The sequence below is a fragment of the Micropterus dolomieu genome, linkage group LG06 (genome assembly GCF_021292245.1).
Source record: "Micropterus dolomieu isolate WLL.071019.BEF.003 ecotype Adirondacks linkage group LG06, ASM2129224v1, whole genome shotgun sequence".
NCBI classification, from domain to species: domain Eukaryota; kingdom Metazoa; phylum Chordata; class Actinopteri; order Centrarchiformes; family Centrarchidae; genus Micropterus; species Micropterus dolomieu.
Genome location: NC_060155.1, coordinates 14,819,574 through 14,837,481, shown reverse-complemented (window position 1 = coordinate 14,837,481; position 17,908 = coordinate 14,819,574). Strand labels below are relative to the sequence as shown.

The 17,908-nt window shown below is 39.7% G+C and overlaps 1 protein-coding gene across 1 annotated transcript in view; it reads right to left on the bottom strand.

Annotated features, from left to right (window-relative positions):
• The window catches only part of LOC123971918 (dipeptidyl aminopeptidase-like protein 6), a 39,270-nt gene extending 21,437 nt beyond the window's left edge, over window positions 1-17,833 (bottom strand). The window contains exons 1-3 of the mRNA XM_046050996.1: window positions 17,696-17,833; window positions 6,487-6,601; window positions 3,433-3,531 (exon numbers count right to left, since the gene is read on the bottom strand). Coding sequence (XP_045906952.1) covers window positions 3,433-3,531; window positions 6,487-6,601; window positions 17,696-17,752 — 271 coding nt within the window. The 5' untranslated portion in view covers window positions 17,753-17,833. The remainder of the gene's footprint in view (window positions 1-3,432; window positions 3,532-6,486; window positions 6,602-17,695) is intronic.
• Between the last annotated feature and the right edge of the window lie 75 nt (window positions 17,834-17,908).

The following is a 17,908-nucleotide window of genomic DNA, read 5'->3' as shown; positions in this document are numbered from 1 at the left end:
CATAAACTTTTTTTTTTTTAAAGAAAGAAATTCTCATCAAATATGACACAATATGTAACAATGACTGGCTCAGGCTGTAACAGACTAAGCCAAACAAATTTGGTAAAACCTGTTTGGGCCAGTGAAAATATTCATCTTGTGGAACCGCACAGTTTGTTCTGTTTCACTTTATTGACAATTTTTTTGTAGCTAGGGAAACAAACAAGAGTGGAAAATGCCATTGCATACCGAGTCCAGGATGGAAACTGTAATTACGCCACATCAATTCATGAGAAGGTCTGAGCTGGGAGTCATAAAAAGAGGTGATGGTGACTCAGGTGCCAAAAAATGGTGCTTTTGTTTCCTCTATAGTCAAAGCAGATTTTCATGAATACATTTAGCCACAGATGTTTCTTGTTGACTACTTGTTTTCATTGTGAAGCAATATTATTGTTTTATATCTCAAAAATATGATTACGTCAGACAGACAGCATCACTTCTTTGTTTTAGAAATCAGTCTGAAGGTCGAATGCTTTGCATTTGGATCTGAGTCTGTGTGAGAAACTCAGAGGTGAGTCCAAAGACTACTGAGGCAAGCAGTGATCAAAGAGCAACGGGGATCAATTACGCACTGCTGTGAATGAAGCCCACAAAATATTGATGAGGACTACTGAAGTGTGAGGTTGTCCCATTGGGTTTCTTATCAGAAGGTCATTAGCACCAAATGGGAGTTGATTGCATTAACTTAACTGACAAGATGCAATGTCACAGAATTGATTGCCGGGGTTTCGTCAGGTGCTGAGGAAGTTTTCATCATGGCCGTGAATGAAGGGCACAGAAACACAGGAACTGAATTAATTATATGTTAATAAGCCCGTAATGTAAGTAATCAGGGGAAGAGTTTGCACAGTAGAACAAAAGGACGGATGTAAGGTCATAACGTGTCTGTTACACAAGTAGGAGATGTGGGTTTACATGCGTGCGGGTGATAATGTGAATTTATTTATAGATACAGCTGCATTCAAATGTATACATGCAAGTCGGGAGGTGTATTCACACATAAGCTTTCTGTGCATGAATGTATCTGTCTGTTTGTAGTGAGAGATGTTGAACCAGTTCGAACTGTTGTTCACTTTCTAGTGTTTTGTGTTCAAACACAACAAAACCTTTTATAATGGCAACGAACACTGATGATCATAATAACCGTGTACGCCTGGCACTTTTCTCCACAAAGCTACAAAGTGGAACAACATGGAATATTTTATAACACATATTTAAAAAGATCTTTAATCCATGAGAGGGGTCTATAATGTTTAGTGTTTCAAAGGAAAAGGAATTAAAAAAATCAATAAAATCACTTTAAATTTGAACACTGAACAACCTTTTAGATTAATGTGATTCAGACAAGGGGAGAGTATTGACACATGCTATATTTAATGTTTGATACACAGTCTTTAAGATTTTTTCTATGTGTTGTATCAGATTTCAGATGACCAGCTGTGTATCATGTGCATGAAATTACATGCAAGTATCAGAAAAAAAACTCCAAGTAGTTTAAAAGATTACAGTTCTTTTTTCTTGCTTGGACACAGTTTTTTGGCAACAAATCCTTAACTAACGGGGAGGCTGTGGCTCAGGAGATAGAGCAGGTTCCCCGCTAATCGAAAGATCGGCAGTTCAATCCCCGACTCCTCCAGGCTGCATGTCGAAGTGTCCTTACTGAAACCCAAATTGCCCCTGGTGGCTATTCCACCAGTGTATGAATGTGTGTGAATGTAAGTTTCTGTTTGAGCACTCAGGCTCAGTGTATGAATGTGTGTAAATGGTGAATGCGATGTAGTGTAAAAGCGCTTTGAGTGGTCACAAAGGCTAGAAAGGAGCTATACAGAGCATTTACATTTTTCATTTACAACTCAAGGTTCACCTAGTAGTTTTTTTAATGGAGCTTTCAGTAACTCAGGTTGCAGATATGGTTGAAAATTCCTACTATTAAGTGGACCTTGGGTTAGGGATTTAATAAGATAAAATCAATACTCAAATGACTATTCAATCACGTAAAGTGCTTTGTAAACAGTGTCTGCACAGTATATCAACTATAACCCCAAACTAACCTCCATATCAAACCCACAGGCCTGTGTATACATCTTTCCACACAACAAAATTAATTAATTTAATAATTCATCAGAATGTCCCGTATGTAATGTAGTGTAGCTACATTTTTAGTAGTAGTACTAGTACCAGTAGAAGTAGTTGCACTTGTTCTTGCTATTAACACAGAATGCCACTGGTTCAGACTGTTGTACAGTTCACAATAAAATAAAATAAAATCCAGTACTTTTCCCTTCAAACACCAGAGGGCACTAAGTCAGCTGATCCAACATTTATGAGCTCAGGTGGGAGCTTCCTACTCCCTACTTTGTCAAGGTTACAAAGGCCAAAGCAAACTCGTTCTACTGTACATCTTCAATTTAGACCATCTCACTTAATGCCTAGTGCAAAACATGCCGAATTTGTAGTGCATACAAAATAAGATTGAAAACTGGTTGTTTTCATTTGATTGCCACGGAGACAGAAATAAAAATCACGGCTACAGTGAGTTTATGTGCATCTACATAGGGTTGCATAACGTCTGAATGCTGTCTTCAAAGGGGACAATCACAGTTATAGTAAAAATGATCCCAACTGAGATGCGATTTATTTATTTTTTTCCCCCCACAACTGTAAAGTCAAATATCTCTCTATTTACAGTAACATTCATGTGCATAACAATTAACACTGCACTGCAGAGAAAAGTTGTTTGTTTGATTTTCAGTGGGACTGAAAAAAGTAACTGTTATATTGTATTGCTCATTGTCATCTATAAAAGGTCTACTAGTAAAGCTTCCTAAAGCTCACAACTCATTTAAAACTTCAGTACACGATACAATAACTGCTTATCCTTAGATCCCACATACTTACATACTTTAGCAGAACTAGTTTAAACTATTATGCACCTTTTAAATGATATGAATTGCAAACTGCACTTAAGCTAGATTACTTTATTCCTCTCTGCGACTTTCTATGTTTTTTATGACACTTGCAATTGTTTTTATTAATTCTATTTTTATGCTTGATTGCTGATTGTCTGTTAAGTTATATGATGATTTTACGGTTATACTTTTTTAGTAAAATGTCTCTTATCCCCTTTACTTGAAGTTATATTTAAAAAGCATGTATGTTTTAGGAAAGGAATCTTTTTGTAGCAGATTTTACACTTTAGAGATTGAGGTAATGTTATATGTACTGTAATAAGACTATTCCAAGAACTATGACCATATGGACAATTCAAGACATATTTTAATATGGATGGTATTTTCTGAGTCATGATGACAATGATGCCTGTCATAATGTGTCTGGATATGGTCTGCGTTTTGACATGAGAAGCAGGTGCTAAATGCCAAACTGTTCACTCACCGCTGAGCCATTTGGCATCTGGATCATGGATGTGAAGGTCTTGACCAAAAACATCCTCTATAGTCACTTTCTTCTTGTGGGCGAGGCTGTCATCTTCACCTGTCAAGTGCATCAGCAAAAGGTAAATAAACACGCAAATTGACATGATGTACAGCAGCTATATTTGCAAGTGTGGAGATATGGAGATTCTTGAAGAAAACGTTGTTGTTATTAGCATATTATTTCAAGCAAGTGAGTTTACTGGTTTCAGAGCAAAAAACTGAAGAAAATCTTTTAACTTTTTTGTCAGCATGTTGCTTTGCTCTCGAGGCTGCAGCCTCATACCAGAGACTGTCACCATCTCACTATATTATACTCTTCTTCTATCTCTGGAGATTGCACCTCCAACAACTTCCCCGCTGTAGGTAGAGCAATTTAGAAGAAGGTACAAACAAGAAAGAGGCCCCTGGTGTTGCACTATTGATCTGAGAGCATCAGTTCACATCTGCCTACTTCGCTTTTCAGCAGCGGGGGATGACTCCCCCCATCCCCAAAATGAGAACTGAAGCTGACAGCTGAACTGCAGGTGGAGCAGACAACAAGGGGGACACAGGTGAGCTCGTGTGGATGTGAGTGTGTGCGAGCCCTTTAAGTGTCTTCTACCACACATTTACTTGGGAAGCAACCGTTAGACAGTTGTCAAGCTGGTTGACAGCCCAGTGTTACTGTACAAAACAGTACTTTGACAGATTCTTCAGCAGGCTTCATGTTGTGACTGAGCGGCGAGATCTGAGTGTGTAAATACCGTGTCAGACATTTTAAAACTGTTTATCGACTTGAAAAATCTGAGAAATTCTCTTGTGTGGCAAGAAGCTGCCGAGCAAGGGGAGAAAGCAAATTTCCAACACGAGGCAAATGGTATCTCTGATGCTGTGCCAATCTGACAAATGGCTGAAGCTATTACTGCATAATCATCTCCATTAAACAGGACTGAATGGCATTACATGTTAAAAGGCCCATTACCTAGTGAGACGATGACCCTGTGTAAAACCAGTACATAATCACCAACGGGAGAAACCATGTTATCTGTAAAACCTTGCCCACCCTGAAAGTAAGTTAGCAAATTAATATACCTTCTTGTCCTGCGAGTCATCTCAATCATGTTTGCAGTATTGAATTTAAAGTCAGGTCAAGTCAGGTGTGTGTGTGTGTGTGTGTGTGTGTGTGTGTGTGTGTGTGTGTGTGTGTGTGTGTGTGTGTGTGTGTGTGAATACTTGTTTAACTTTGTTCCTTTGTTTGTAAGCATTAAATATAAAAATCTTCACAAATTTCAATGAAGTTTGGTGTAACATCAGGCCACAGCCCATGAGGATCCAGGAGGTTTATGTTTTGGGGTTCTTTTTTGCAACATTGTCAAATAGTTAAGTTAATAGTTATCTTTTTCACCTGAATCTAATATGAAACATCTGCAACATCTGGCACATTACATCCAATGTTTTTCTAGAAATGTGTGTTTTGATGCACATCCAGATCCACTTTTAAAATAATGAGTTGAGAGCTGATTAGCTGTTGTATAGTACATGCATAATGAGACAGAGAACAGCTAAATAGGTGTTAAGTGTGTGTTTCTTTACCTCCACCAAGGAAATCATGTCTTATGTCCCATTTGATTCATAGCTGACTATTTCAAAAACTTGACAGATTTCAATTAAATTTGGTGAAACTTAAGCCATGGTTCAAGAAACACTGATTTGTTTTTGGTTAGGACAGAGGAGTTGTTTGGGTTTTTTTTAACTTTCTTACCTTCGCAAAGCAGAGTTTTAAACTATTTAGCATTTTTTCATATGCAACATTTGTCATATTATATCCCCCGATTATCTAGCATCTCTTAAAATAATCAGTTGAGATGATTGTGCAGCCTTGACAGAGATAAGTGGTCTCTGAGTTTCATCTAAGGTGTAAAATGTTACACTGTTCCCATTATAAAGTCAAAGCTTTGTGTAAAGTATGAGGCAGAGAATAGCTGAAAAGATGTATGTAAGTATGTATGAGTGAATACAGCGTTGCTGTAGGATATCATGTCCAATGTGATGGACCACCGTCACTCCGGTTGAATATGCGCTGTGACTGCCACACCAACGAGCCTGGCTCTTTGGCGTTGCGGTCAAGTTGCATGTTTGGTACCGTGTAGACCCGGGTTCAAATCCGTGTGGGTTGATTGCTCTTGCCCCTCCATCACATTTAACATCTCAACATTTGCAACATCTGGCAGATTGTATCTGATGACTATTCTAAGTGCTTTGTATGTTTGAGAGGCACATCCTTGATGAAGGAATGTGGTCTCTGAGTTACATTCTAAAATGCATAGTATTTTCCCAATTTGAAGCAGCATGTTAAGGCCTGCGTTGAGGCAGAGAACAGTTGTAAGTTTAAATGATATTGTGTTATTGAGTGTTATTACCTTTGCCAGATAAGAAATAATTATTTATATCTCATTAGTTTGTCATATTTGTTTGTTATTAGTGTTTGGTGAGGATCCAGGATTTATTTGTAATATTATTTTGCAAGATTGCAAAATAGGGCATTTCAGCTATTTTCCCATTAATCTAAAATGCAGACTTTGGCACTCTGTATCTCATGATTGTCTGTATATATTACAACACCTTCATTGATTTTGGATGATTTTTAAAACCTTAGTTTACAATATTTATTTATTTTTTACATCCAATGCCAACATTCTTATTAATTCTCACTTTAAACAATAACTACAGTAAGGTTAAGGGTACAAACACAACAAAAACACTTGTTAAGGTTAGTTAAATATCATGATTATGGTCAATAAAAACTTCCTGCACTGAGTGCAAATTGGAGCAAAATCATCTAGTTCGAACAGAATTTTCTAATAAAATAATCAGTCAGGATTGTGCATCCTTGGAGGAAGGTACTCTCTGAATGATAGCATATGCCAGAGTGTGTGTGTGTGTGTGTGTGTGTGTGTGTGTGTGTGTGTGTGTGTGTGTGTGTGTGTGTGTGTGTGTGTGTGTGTGTGTGTGTGTGTGTGTGTACTGTACATACGAGGGGTCAGCAGGATGACAGAGGTGACAATCAGGGAACAGATGATAAGGATGACCAGCAGGGCGATGGCTATGCCTTTCCAGTTCCTCTGTGGTGGAGCACTGCCCACCAGGCCCTGAAAAAACAATATTACACATCACATTACAATAATGCCCACACACATACAAACAGGCAAACACGCAAAAGCTGTTGCCCTTTAAGTGTTTAGGTAAAAGATGAAATGATCCATCTCCACAGGCTGGATCTACTCCACTGTTTTATATAGGAACGACGACCTTCAGGTAGTGAGTTTTATTTAATAATGGATGCAGAGTGTTCTGATCTTATCCCACATAAGACCAATGTATGTTGTACTGTCTCAGTTGGAGCCAGAGATTGGCCAGAGGACAGCTCATTCTCTGTCCGACAGATGCCAACAATTCAGCTACTTGTGTGCAGTAACACTGCATCCTCCAGCTGCTTCCCGCTGCTCGCATATGAAGAGTCCCTGCAGCTTTGCCTGATAGTTGGAGTGGAGCTACGGTTTCAACACGGACACAACAGGCAGAATAATGAGCTGCTCTCCTCACACAGCCCAGCAGATGGTAGATGGCTAATCAGCGCTATTCGAAACACATATACTGCAAAAATCCACAGGACACGCAAAACACAACTGTAGAAGCGAGGGAGGCAGCAATCAGGTGGCCTCTAAAGACTGCACAATATGCCAACACTCAGATCTTAAACTTTTACTGTTTTAACTGGTTGGCCTTGTACAAATATACACACCATCATCCACTCCTAGACATACTGGGTCCATTACAAGGCAACAAGAACAGACAGTTTTCGGGAATAACTGGTGCCTTGTGAACTCCAGGACGTTTCTCACTCCCTTTATTTCTAGGCTTGCGACACTGTAACTTTAGGTCTCTCATATTGCTATTTTAAGGACACGTTGTGCTACTCTGACAGGACATCATTTGACAAGTGAGTGGAATTATATAATGCATGTTTGAGGGTATATTTTATGAGTGGGCGAAATCTCCATCCGGAGGGTTGAAGGGTTAGGGTCAGAAATCAGGGTTTCTGTCAGGTGTCTTTCCTGTCTAATTAATGGTCTCTGACTTTGCATGTGCACAGACAGACACATACACACACGTACGTGCTCATCCATCTCTGGTCACAGTTACTGAGGAAAACGAGCCAATCTAGCCACCCATATCAGTACAGCTGATGATATCCTTGTTACCAATTAAACGTGGTCACTGTCTGCCTACAGCGAGTGGTTATACAGGATCAGCAGCTCAGTGAACCATCCAAGTTAATGAGGGGTGTGTGTATATGTAAGAGTGAAACAGACGGCTCAACCCTTGGGCAGATGATGTTTTTTAAATTTATCTTAGACTTTAGAGTTTAAAGTGCTACATTGCAAGTTATTTTTTATTTAAATCTTTAAAGGGTACCTGTGTGTGCTCTTCCACTGCCTGTGCACCCACTGTCTATGCACAGTTTGTCTCACAGCAAAGTAAATCAATACTGAAGTCAGTGAGTACACATAGAAAAACAGCAGGCACATCAATACGCTGATTTATTGCTGCAGAGGTAAGGGTTTTAGTGATAAGGTGTATGGACTGAATTCATGTCCCTGTGTTATTATACTTAATATCATAATAGGAAAGACATGCTGTTGAAGCTGCCTTTGATATCCACAATCACTTCAGACCTCTGACCGAGCAAGAAATGAAACAATGACATGCTTTGACAGGCATGCAGATAATGGCCTTGTTTCTGCATCTGTTTACTTGTTTTTCCATATATCTGCACTGAAAATGGAAAAACGTTTGGAGCAGTCAGATGATTCAAATGCAGCCCAGTCCAGTATCCAGTATCCAGTTCAGTGCAGCCTGTACCTGATGGAGAGGCACAGATCTATAAATGTGACAGCTGGACATACGCCACATAAGCAGAGGAAGTGCCTCTCTGCAGCATTTTTCAATACACTTTGAAGCCCGTCTGGGAGGCATGCGAGTAAATATTTAGTTCCAGTAATTGTTTTCCACCTGTGACAAATTCAGCCCACTCGTTGTACTGGAGCACAAGAGGCAAAACTATTTCAGACAGCCTACTTTTTAAATCTTAAATACGTCTCCCACAAGCCCTCTGGGCTAATTCAGGTTTTAGAAATGTAGGATGCAGACGACTTGATGAGCAGGAGTAGCTTCCCTTCTGTGCTTGGCATTTCTGTAAACAGACACCTAATTATTCAATCAGAGGTCAGGGAGCTTTTCCACAAATCAAATCAATAGGCAATGAAATACTGTTGGACGTTTGCCTTTAACACCGTGAAATCCCCAATAAAAAAGTATCCAGTTGAAAGGGATACGACTATTAACCTTCACTGTCAGTAATCCTGGATACATAACACCAACTTGAGAAAGATGTGATCGATGTTTATTGTACTTCCTGTGACAAGCTGAGCAGTGGTCAACAGAGCTGTCATGACCGTGCTGCTATTTAAACCACCCACTCAATTAGCACAAGCTATTGCAGAGTACAACATTTAAACCAAGTGTCGGACCTTAAAGCTATGCTAGGTAAGATTTTTGTTACAAAATAGTACAATAAGATACAGTTACCTAAATTCATTTCTGGTGTTACAGGGACACGTTTCCACCCAAAAGAAATTGCAGCTGAAAATGTAGGAAGAAAACTATCCTGTAGGTAACACCGCCTAATCTCCAAGAGAGTTTTGATCATGGTTTCTATGTTCTACAAGCAAAACGGCTGCAGATTACAGTCTTTATTGACCCCTTTCACTGCTGAATCAGACTGTTTGAAACTCCCATTAGTGGCAGACAGAGATGGATGATCTGTCTGATGCTCAGTATCTGGTGAAACAGAACTAGTTCATACGACGTGTTGTCCAATCACATCTGAAATGCTTATTTAAAACGCATGAAATTCAACCAGAAAGATCTAGTCATTCTAAAAACAGCTGAAAGCAATGTGAGAAAATAAAAAACAGGTGAGTTTCTGGGTAGCTTAATCTATAAGAATAAATCAACATTTGTTTGTTGATTATACTTTGTTTTATTAATCTGAATCTGCAAAGATACTGGTAGCTAAAGAAATGTTGTGGAGTCAAAGGTACAGTATATTTACCTCTGAGTAAGTACCTCTAAGTACCACAAAATTGTACTCATATACAGTACTAGTTACACTCCACCTTGCATGTGTGTATGTATTTTATTAAATAAATCCTACAAGACCATCATTTAGCACAATTTCCAGGCTGGTTCTGATCATGTTCATGTAGCCGACAAATCAGCAGAAGTAGTGAAGATTTAATTTTCTTTTAGTGACATTTGGAGCAACTATGATGCTTAGTTCTCTGTTAAAACATTACATAGTTTGTTTGACTGTGAAGCTGGTATGTCAACAATTTTTTATGATGCAACATTCTTTAGGAAGCTCCACTAGTTAAACCTTCTTATACAACAAGTACCTAGATTTATGTAGAGGCTAGTTAATTTTTGTTTATTCATTAATGTATTATTTTGTTAAAAGCACAACAACCTGCTCTTGTGCTGAAACAGACTCAAAAGTAGTCCTGAATATTTTAAAAACAGCACAGTTCTCTCACATAATCCACTGTTATTAAAGTGTCTTAGGTCTGATTGCTTTATCCCTGCAGACTGTTTTATCCCTGTGTGAAATGTGGAACATTGCATCCACCTACTCAACCACAAATGAAGAGGGGGCTCCAAACTCAGGCTGAATTCACTCACATAAAATATATGAAAATCATCAACACCTCCATTATTTCCAGCAAATTAGAACCCTAAAGAGACATACAGAATCCAACTTTTGATTTCCCTGATGTTCATTGTGTTTAAGTATATAACAAACTGCGCAGCTGTGAACTTGAGTGTTCCCCAGATGCTGACTTTTTTGAAGAGCTCTTAACGAGGCAAAAGTGTGTCTGTGAGCGAAATCTTGACCTTTGCCGGTGTTTTCAGACATGGTGGGATATTACTGGCTGCCCGCATTAAGCCATCTCCTTCTGTTAGTCTGTGTGAAGAGCAGGCATGCATGCCTTACAGCTGATAACAATAAAAGCTGCATCAATAAATGAGAACTGGAGCCATTTTCACCCTCTCCTCTACAGACACCACATCTAAACAAACCCTGTGCATTTCGATACTGACAACTCTAAAGGGTAAAAAATCCCATGAGGGGGAGCAACACATTTTTTTCAATCCATTTGTTACTATTTCCATTCAATTTCAAGACAAAAGGGGCTATAAGAATGAAGCATCTTTTAAGGTCAAGCCTCCTTCCCCCACCCCACCCTCTTTCTCTCTAATCCTCTCTACCTCCCACTTTCTCTTTGTCTAACCATCTCTTTGTCTCTCTGCTCGCTGCTGAAGTGTGAAATGGATCTTTCCTGATCTCTGAGCACCTGGTTTCCAAGGGAACCGAGAGAGTCATTTGAGTCAGATTTGCAGTGAAGATGGTGCTGGCTGCTGTACAGTACAGTGGGGACTGATATTACTACTGAGTGCCATGTGGGAAATGTGCCCGCAGGCTCATGAAATTAACTCAGGACGCTCTCAAATATGACACAAGAGAATACAGACATTTGAAACAAAAGCAAACTTCAGCTGTCTAAAGATATCGGACACTTGACACACGATATATTTCTCCGCTGTAATGTAGTCGCTGCCTGACGACAGTCAAACTCGAGAGTGAAGCAGTAGCCCTTGGACATTGGGGGTAAACTTTTCCTCTGGAAGAGCATCAATAAATTATGGGCATTCATGAGTGAGATTAAGAATTCATGCCAGCTGGCTTTTGGTTCGTGGATAGTAGGGCATCAGCCTGTCTCTGTCTGACCAGCCTGTCTTTGTCCACTTCGGAAAATGTGGAGTGTGGGGGTTACACTCAACTGAGGCGAGACAAAGGGTATCTACTGACTCTGTGAAGGGTACTGTAAAACAAATCACAGATCAACATGTCTGATTAAAAACACTGAGGAACAGTACTGTAAGATGGTAAATGGGACATAATATTGTTGCATGTATTCTCTGTAACAGTCGCTTACTGTAGTGGAGTCACTGAAAACAACCGAAAAAATGTAGAAGAAGAGCAGAGAGTTTAGTGGTTGTTGCTCACTTCATGTTTAAATTAAGAACGTTACATAAAGTTACATGAAAGTCCATCTTTGACTCAAGTGGTGTTCTGTACAGTTGTCTAATAGAAGAGGAATTAAAGAGCTAGGAAACATTATCAATACCTGCAAGTAATACCAGAAAAAAAGTTTGGTGTTTCAGTACAATTACTAGCAAAATCAGCTAGTCACTAACTTTGTCTGGCTACTGTCTGGTGCTGGGCAGGTAGTGTATAGTGGGTTTAAGTGGACAGAACATAGCTGCCTGCTGCTGCTATTAAAAAAAGGTTAATGAGATGAGAATGAACTAAAACAGTGAAGTCACATGCAATGAGCTGAAAGACGCTAAAACTCTCCACAGAGCCGAGGAAATCTGGAGAGTCGGATAATAATTCTCTGTGGGTTCCTCACTTCAATGAACTCATACTATATATTTGACCCACTGTAAATCTAAAAATATTGATTAGTGAAGCTTTAACCATGTACTTAAAAAGTAAAAAGTATGTACTTTGTTGAATGAATTGTAGTAATAGTAGTAGTGGTGGTGGTAGCAGTAGTATTACTAGTGGCACCATTGATATATTGGTGAGGTAAGTGAGAAGAAGACAAGTGCATTGTGTTGTTCTTTTACAACAAGTCAAAATAACTGTAAATGATTTAGACCCCTGCCTTTTATGCCATTATCTGATTTCACCTGGGAATAAATTATTCAATATCGGATGAGATGCTTTTTCTCCGACACTTAAATTCTGCCAGTCAGCTCCAGTACTTTGTATGTTGAGAATCTTAAAATTAAATTACACCCAGTCAGCGTGTCTCATTCAAAAATACCATAAGTGCCACACTTGTCTAATTATCAGGATGGATACATTACCGGACTGAAGCGTGAGGCGCTCCATGGAATCTATCCTATATCTAAACTGTGTTGGTTCGTCTGCGTGTGTCCTCATCAACATCTGGCTTTGAAACTAGTGGGACCTGGCAATTTCTCACATGTATCTGGATGTCTTTTAGTATGACTTAAAAAAGTAACAATTTATTCAGTACACATTGACATGGAAAAACTTACAAAAAATATAAGTACCCACAGAATATATACGCCAAATGCCAAAGCAAGTTGAGAGTATTGTAATATGACTAAGAGTCTACAGCTGTGCTATCAGCTGTGTGAGGCTGTACTGAGGCGCAGCTGTGCTTCAAGATAAAAGCTAATGTCATCACGCTAACATGCTCACAATGACAATGTTAACATGTTGACATTAAGTATAAAGTTTACCATGCTCACTAGCTTAGCTTCAGTGCAAATTAGCACTAAACACTAGTTTTGTAGATTTGATCGGCCGATATAAGCTACTTGGAGATATATCTGCATCAGCGTTTATAACAGCCGATTTATGACTATTAAAAAACAGAAACAGAGAGTCAGATCCTTCCCTCATGTCATGAGTGTTGCATAGTTTGCCCACCAGACGGCATGCTGCAGCTACTATGTTAACAACACTGCAGCACCACAGAACAAAACATCAGCTGACCGCAGTCTACCAGAGCCGGTGTTCTGATGATATATGCTGCCTTGTCGAAAAATGGTACCGTAGCGCAAATCGATAGCAGAGTCTATCGAGTCGCTCTGCCCTATCGAAAAATGCTACCATGTGTTCCCATTTCCAATCCAAAAAAAAAGGTATAACTCTCTAAGTATTATGACATGTTCTGTTTTTTGATTATAACATCATTTCAGGGGTAGCATATTCTAATAATGACTAATATCCCCCATCAAATAATGCTCCCACTACATAATCATTTTATTTTGCACCACTACTCACTCCATGTGTACTGTCAGGAAATGGAAAACATGTTGAAATACTGTATTATGCCATCTTTATTTAAGATATCAGGGGTAGTATTCAGATAGACTAATAATTATGTTCTTTTTGATATTGATGATGATCAGCCACTGTCTTGACAGCATGTCCAACAGCAAGGTTGCACAGATTTATGGGCGTGGAAACAGACAACGCTTGTGGGTCGTGCGCATGCGTAGAACCGCTAAGTAGCACATCTGGAAAGGTAGCATAAATCGACAGAACGTAGAACAGCTACTGTGAGTAGCTCCTGGTAGCCCTCACACTCAGTGTTCCCGGTGAGTTGGTCTTTTGTCACATCAATTACATGACTTAAATAATAAAAAAAATAGCCCTCATCACTTCTCCTCTTTGGAGACCAGACTTTTAAACCCTTCCGTTTTTCACTGCCCTCTCCACGCTCATAGCACAACGCTGCCACAAATTAGCCACAAAGCTAACGCCGTGTTTATAAGTGGACAAGGCAAACGTTAATGAGCAATAACACTATAGTGTCTCTAGTTACAGTTGGCGTGTCAGAACTGATTAAACTCAAGGGGACTTGTGAATAAATGTGAGCTGAACAAGTATCTAACACACAGTTGCAAGTACTATTTCTAACAATAAAGTTTATTTTTATACTGCATTATGTCATGGTTTCTTGGTGGGGTCTCAAAATAACAAATGTTAGGGATAATCTTTGTTTATGTAATGCGTTTAAAAATCCCTTATCAGTCGGGCTCTACTAAACACAAAGTACAGCTGAGGCTGATGGGAATGTCTTTATTTTTTGCAGGTATTTGGTCATAAAAACCAATACAAAACAAAGATTTTTACCTGACAATGGAGCTGGATGAAACACTTCCTTGAGTCCTAACACTTCAACCTGTGGGGAACATGAATGTCTGTACCAGAGTGTCAAGCAATCCATCCAGTAGTAGTTGAGACATCACTAAAAACCCCTAATGTCAAACTCATGGTGACATGTAGCTGCAGAAAAAGTCAGAGCAAGTCAACAGCATGGCTATAGACATACAAAAATACACACACTGTTTATATAAGAGCTTACAGTAAAATGTAAAATAGCAGGATCAAAAGGTAATAGTTTGTACAGGTTCCAGAATCTTGTGCTACATCCTTAAATATTGCACAGCCAATAAAAACAATTAGTTATGTGATCACAGCACTATGCAAAAGAAATTCTGTAATAACAGTGCTTTGGCGTTTTCAATTTTGAAAGAGAACAAAATGTTCTCCAAAGCTGCTGCTCACTTGTGCAGAAATTCTGTCCTCAAATGTTTAGCAGCAGGTGGAGGTGACTGATGAAGAGTTTGAGACAAGTTTGAGAAGCTTTTAGAGTTGGAGTCATGGGCATCAAGAGAGTAGTGGGACTGTAAAAAAAAAATCAAATGTTCTTATGCTCTTCTAACAAATGGCAAATGACTGATATTTGTCTGTCTTGAATATTTGCAGCCTGAGTGGTCACACACACACACACACACACACACACACACACACACACACACAGTCTTGTCACTGTTTTTGTTGGGACCTGTCATTAACATAATACATTAACTTGCCCCTTACCCTAACCTTAGGCATCACAGCTACATGCCTAATCTTAACCCTTACCCCTTAAAGACGAACCATGCAGTTAACAGTATTTTCAGGGCTTTGTGTGGCTTTTCATTGGTCTTTGTAATAATTAATAACATGTCAAATGGAGTGTGTGAAACGGGGAGGGAGATGAGAAAAGTAAAAATGAGGCGGTGTTATCTCCTGCCGACTATCGACGGTAAAAAGGCAAGATTTCTCGGGGATATGAATTACCTCCTGCCTCTGTACAAAACTGGCGCAGTATCTTTTAATCATCAGAAGCGTAGCGCACAACAACGTGACTGAATTTGAACCACTCAAGAATGGATCAGTTGGAAAGTAACCCTCACTCTTTTTTTAAATTAAAAATGAAATAAATTCTGAATTAAAGGAAAGATAAGACGCCTATTCTCCTTTCAGAATTATTATGTGCAGACCACATGGATCTAGCATGATGAGAGTTTGGGGAATCAGAATTGAATTTAATCGCAGCAGAATTTTGTAGTAATTGGATGTGCTGTATGTTTACCCATCTCATCCATTTTATAACAGGTTTTTTTTATATACTGCATGAGTCACCTTTGATCCCCTCAGTGTCTGGATGGGTACTTGTGTTTTAGAGGACAGAGTGACAACCCAGCTACCTTGAACGAGATAATGACCTGAAGTTGAGAAGCAGCGAATACAGTAATGGAAGGGGATATGATCATACACATCACATTTGTATGTGCCTTTAAAACATCACGATCCGCAACAATGTGAGGGCTGTTTGCAGTGTTGCTCCACCAAAGAGATAAAGATCAGACACAGAATATAGAGGTGCATTTCCTGAGCCAGTAATGACTGCCCTAATGAAGACAGCAGCATTTTTAAAAATAGAAGATGTGATAGCTTGAATCCATCCACTTATATTTTCAGATTCAAGCGGGATAAGGAGCCAAGTGCAACACATTGCCCAACCGCAATAAAACCTCCTCTGTCAGCAGCAGTGATGTTGCAGTCCGGAGGGCTGGAGTTCAAATCTCAGATGTGCTACTCAGCTGCACAGTGCTTCCTGTGCTATAATATCTTCTTCGTCTCTCCGCCTCTGTCTCTGCATCATTAAAGAGCAGGCTGAAATTCGCATTTGAAACTGATACTACTTTCGAGCAAGGTCATTGCTGAAGCTACAGCATCAATGATAGGGGAGTGTATTTTGTGATCTCCCCGTCCAACAGGAAACGGTGATGTTTGTACAAATGGTGCACCCTGAAAAAAGAAAAGAAGTCAAGGCCGGTCATGTATAAAACCTACCTAACCCAAAAGTGAATAAAGATCACCCTTTTCATTGATAAAGGTGAAACAATTGCTACATGCTCATACTGATTGTGTGTTATGTTGTGTGCAAAATATGTGCACACCGGGTTGCTCTGCGAGCTTCACTTTTTCAAGTCTGACATCCGATTTCCTGTCAACCTTCAAAAGAGCTTGTGTGCCCCACTTTTTTGATGTGAACACGGTGAAAGATCTACGGCTGTCGACTTCCCACTCCTACTTTCATAAATGTATGAATAGAACGCAAAAAATAAACACTTTGCACTTAAAATATTCAAAGGTGCTGATACAGCGTGCAAGAGAGAGAGAGAGAGAGAGAGAGAGAGAGAGAGAGAGAGAGAGAGAGAGAGAGACAGAGAAAGATCTTCACTCTGTTGAGAATGTGCAAAAGGAATCAAGAAACAGTAAAATGCAGGTGAGGTTCTCAAAGCAGCAAAGCCTTGTCAAATATCAAATGGAATTATATCCTGCCCGTGCAACAATTATGTAAAGTGGTTAGCCTTGAAAGCCCATGAAACAGACCTTTTGTTTTTAAATTCTCACAAATTCAGTGCAGCCTTTGAAAAATGTGCTGTAGGAGCCAAATATTCAACAATCAACAACTGTTATGCAACAAGACTTATTGTCAAGATGGTCTCACTTCATGCAGAAAACATGAGTTTATTTCTGTGATGCACCTTTTAACCTAAATTATGATTTCACAGCAGGGAGCCCAGTTATGTAAACCCAGAAGTGCAACGCCATTAGATCACTTCACAGTGTTCCCCATGGCCCCATACAGAGCACAATTTAAACTCAATGAGTTGACAGAACAGTACAGAAGCAATCACCTCCCACTCTCTGTTCTTCTCCTCTCTCAAACACTCTTTTCCCATTTTGGCTGTATAAACGTTTAGCTTTGATTCAGAACCAAAAAAATGAAATGTTGTCCCTCAGAGGACCATGAAGCTGTTTTCAAATTTCTCAGTGAGATGGTATAGATGCCAAACATGTGGGCTGAGGTTACAATGGGAGTTAATTAAATATTTAGGCAGAAGTTTAAGTTGTCGGTGCATACATTCAAACTGCAGCTCTCCAACCATTTCTAGATAAGGAATTTTAAAAAAGTGAAACAGAGACAGTGATTAAAAAAATGATCAAATGGAAATCAAGCTGTGTCGAATATTTCGGCTGTCTTGTAAAAAACTGTTTTCGCCCCCACATACAGCAGGCTCGCTGTTTAATAAGTGTTGGAGAGATAACAACAAAACGCGGGCGGAAAATAGCCTATAATGAACGCCAGAACGCAACAGCTCGTCGGAAATCCTACCTGATCCTGCTGCTGAGACGCTTTCACCGGCCCGTTCGCGTCTTTTGCAGAAGTCATGGCGGTAAATAAACAGGAAAGGACGGAGGGAAAGAGGAGCGCGCGCCGGCGTCCGCTGCCGACAGGTGCGGAATAATGAAGCGGAGAGAGAGGCAGACCGACCGACCGACCGACCGAGAGAGGGGGGGAGGGGGGGAGGGGGGGGGGGGGGGGGGA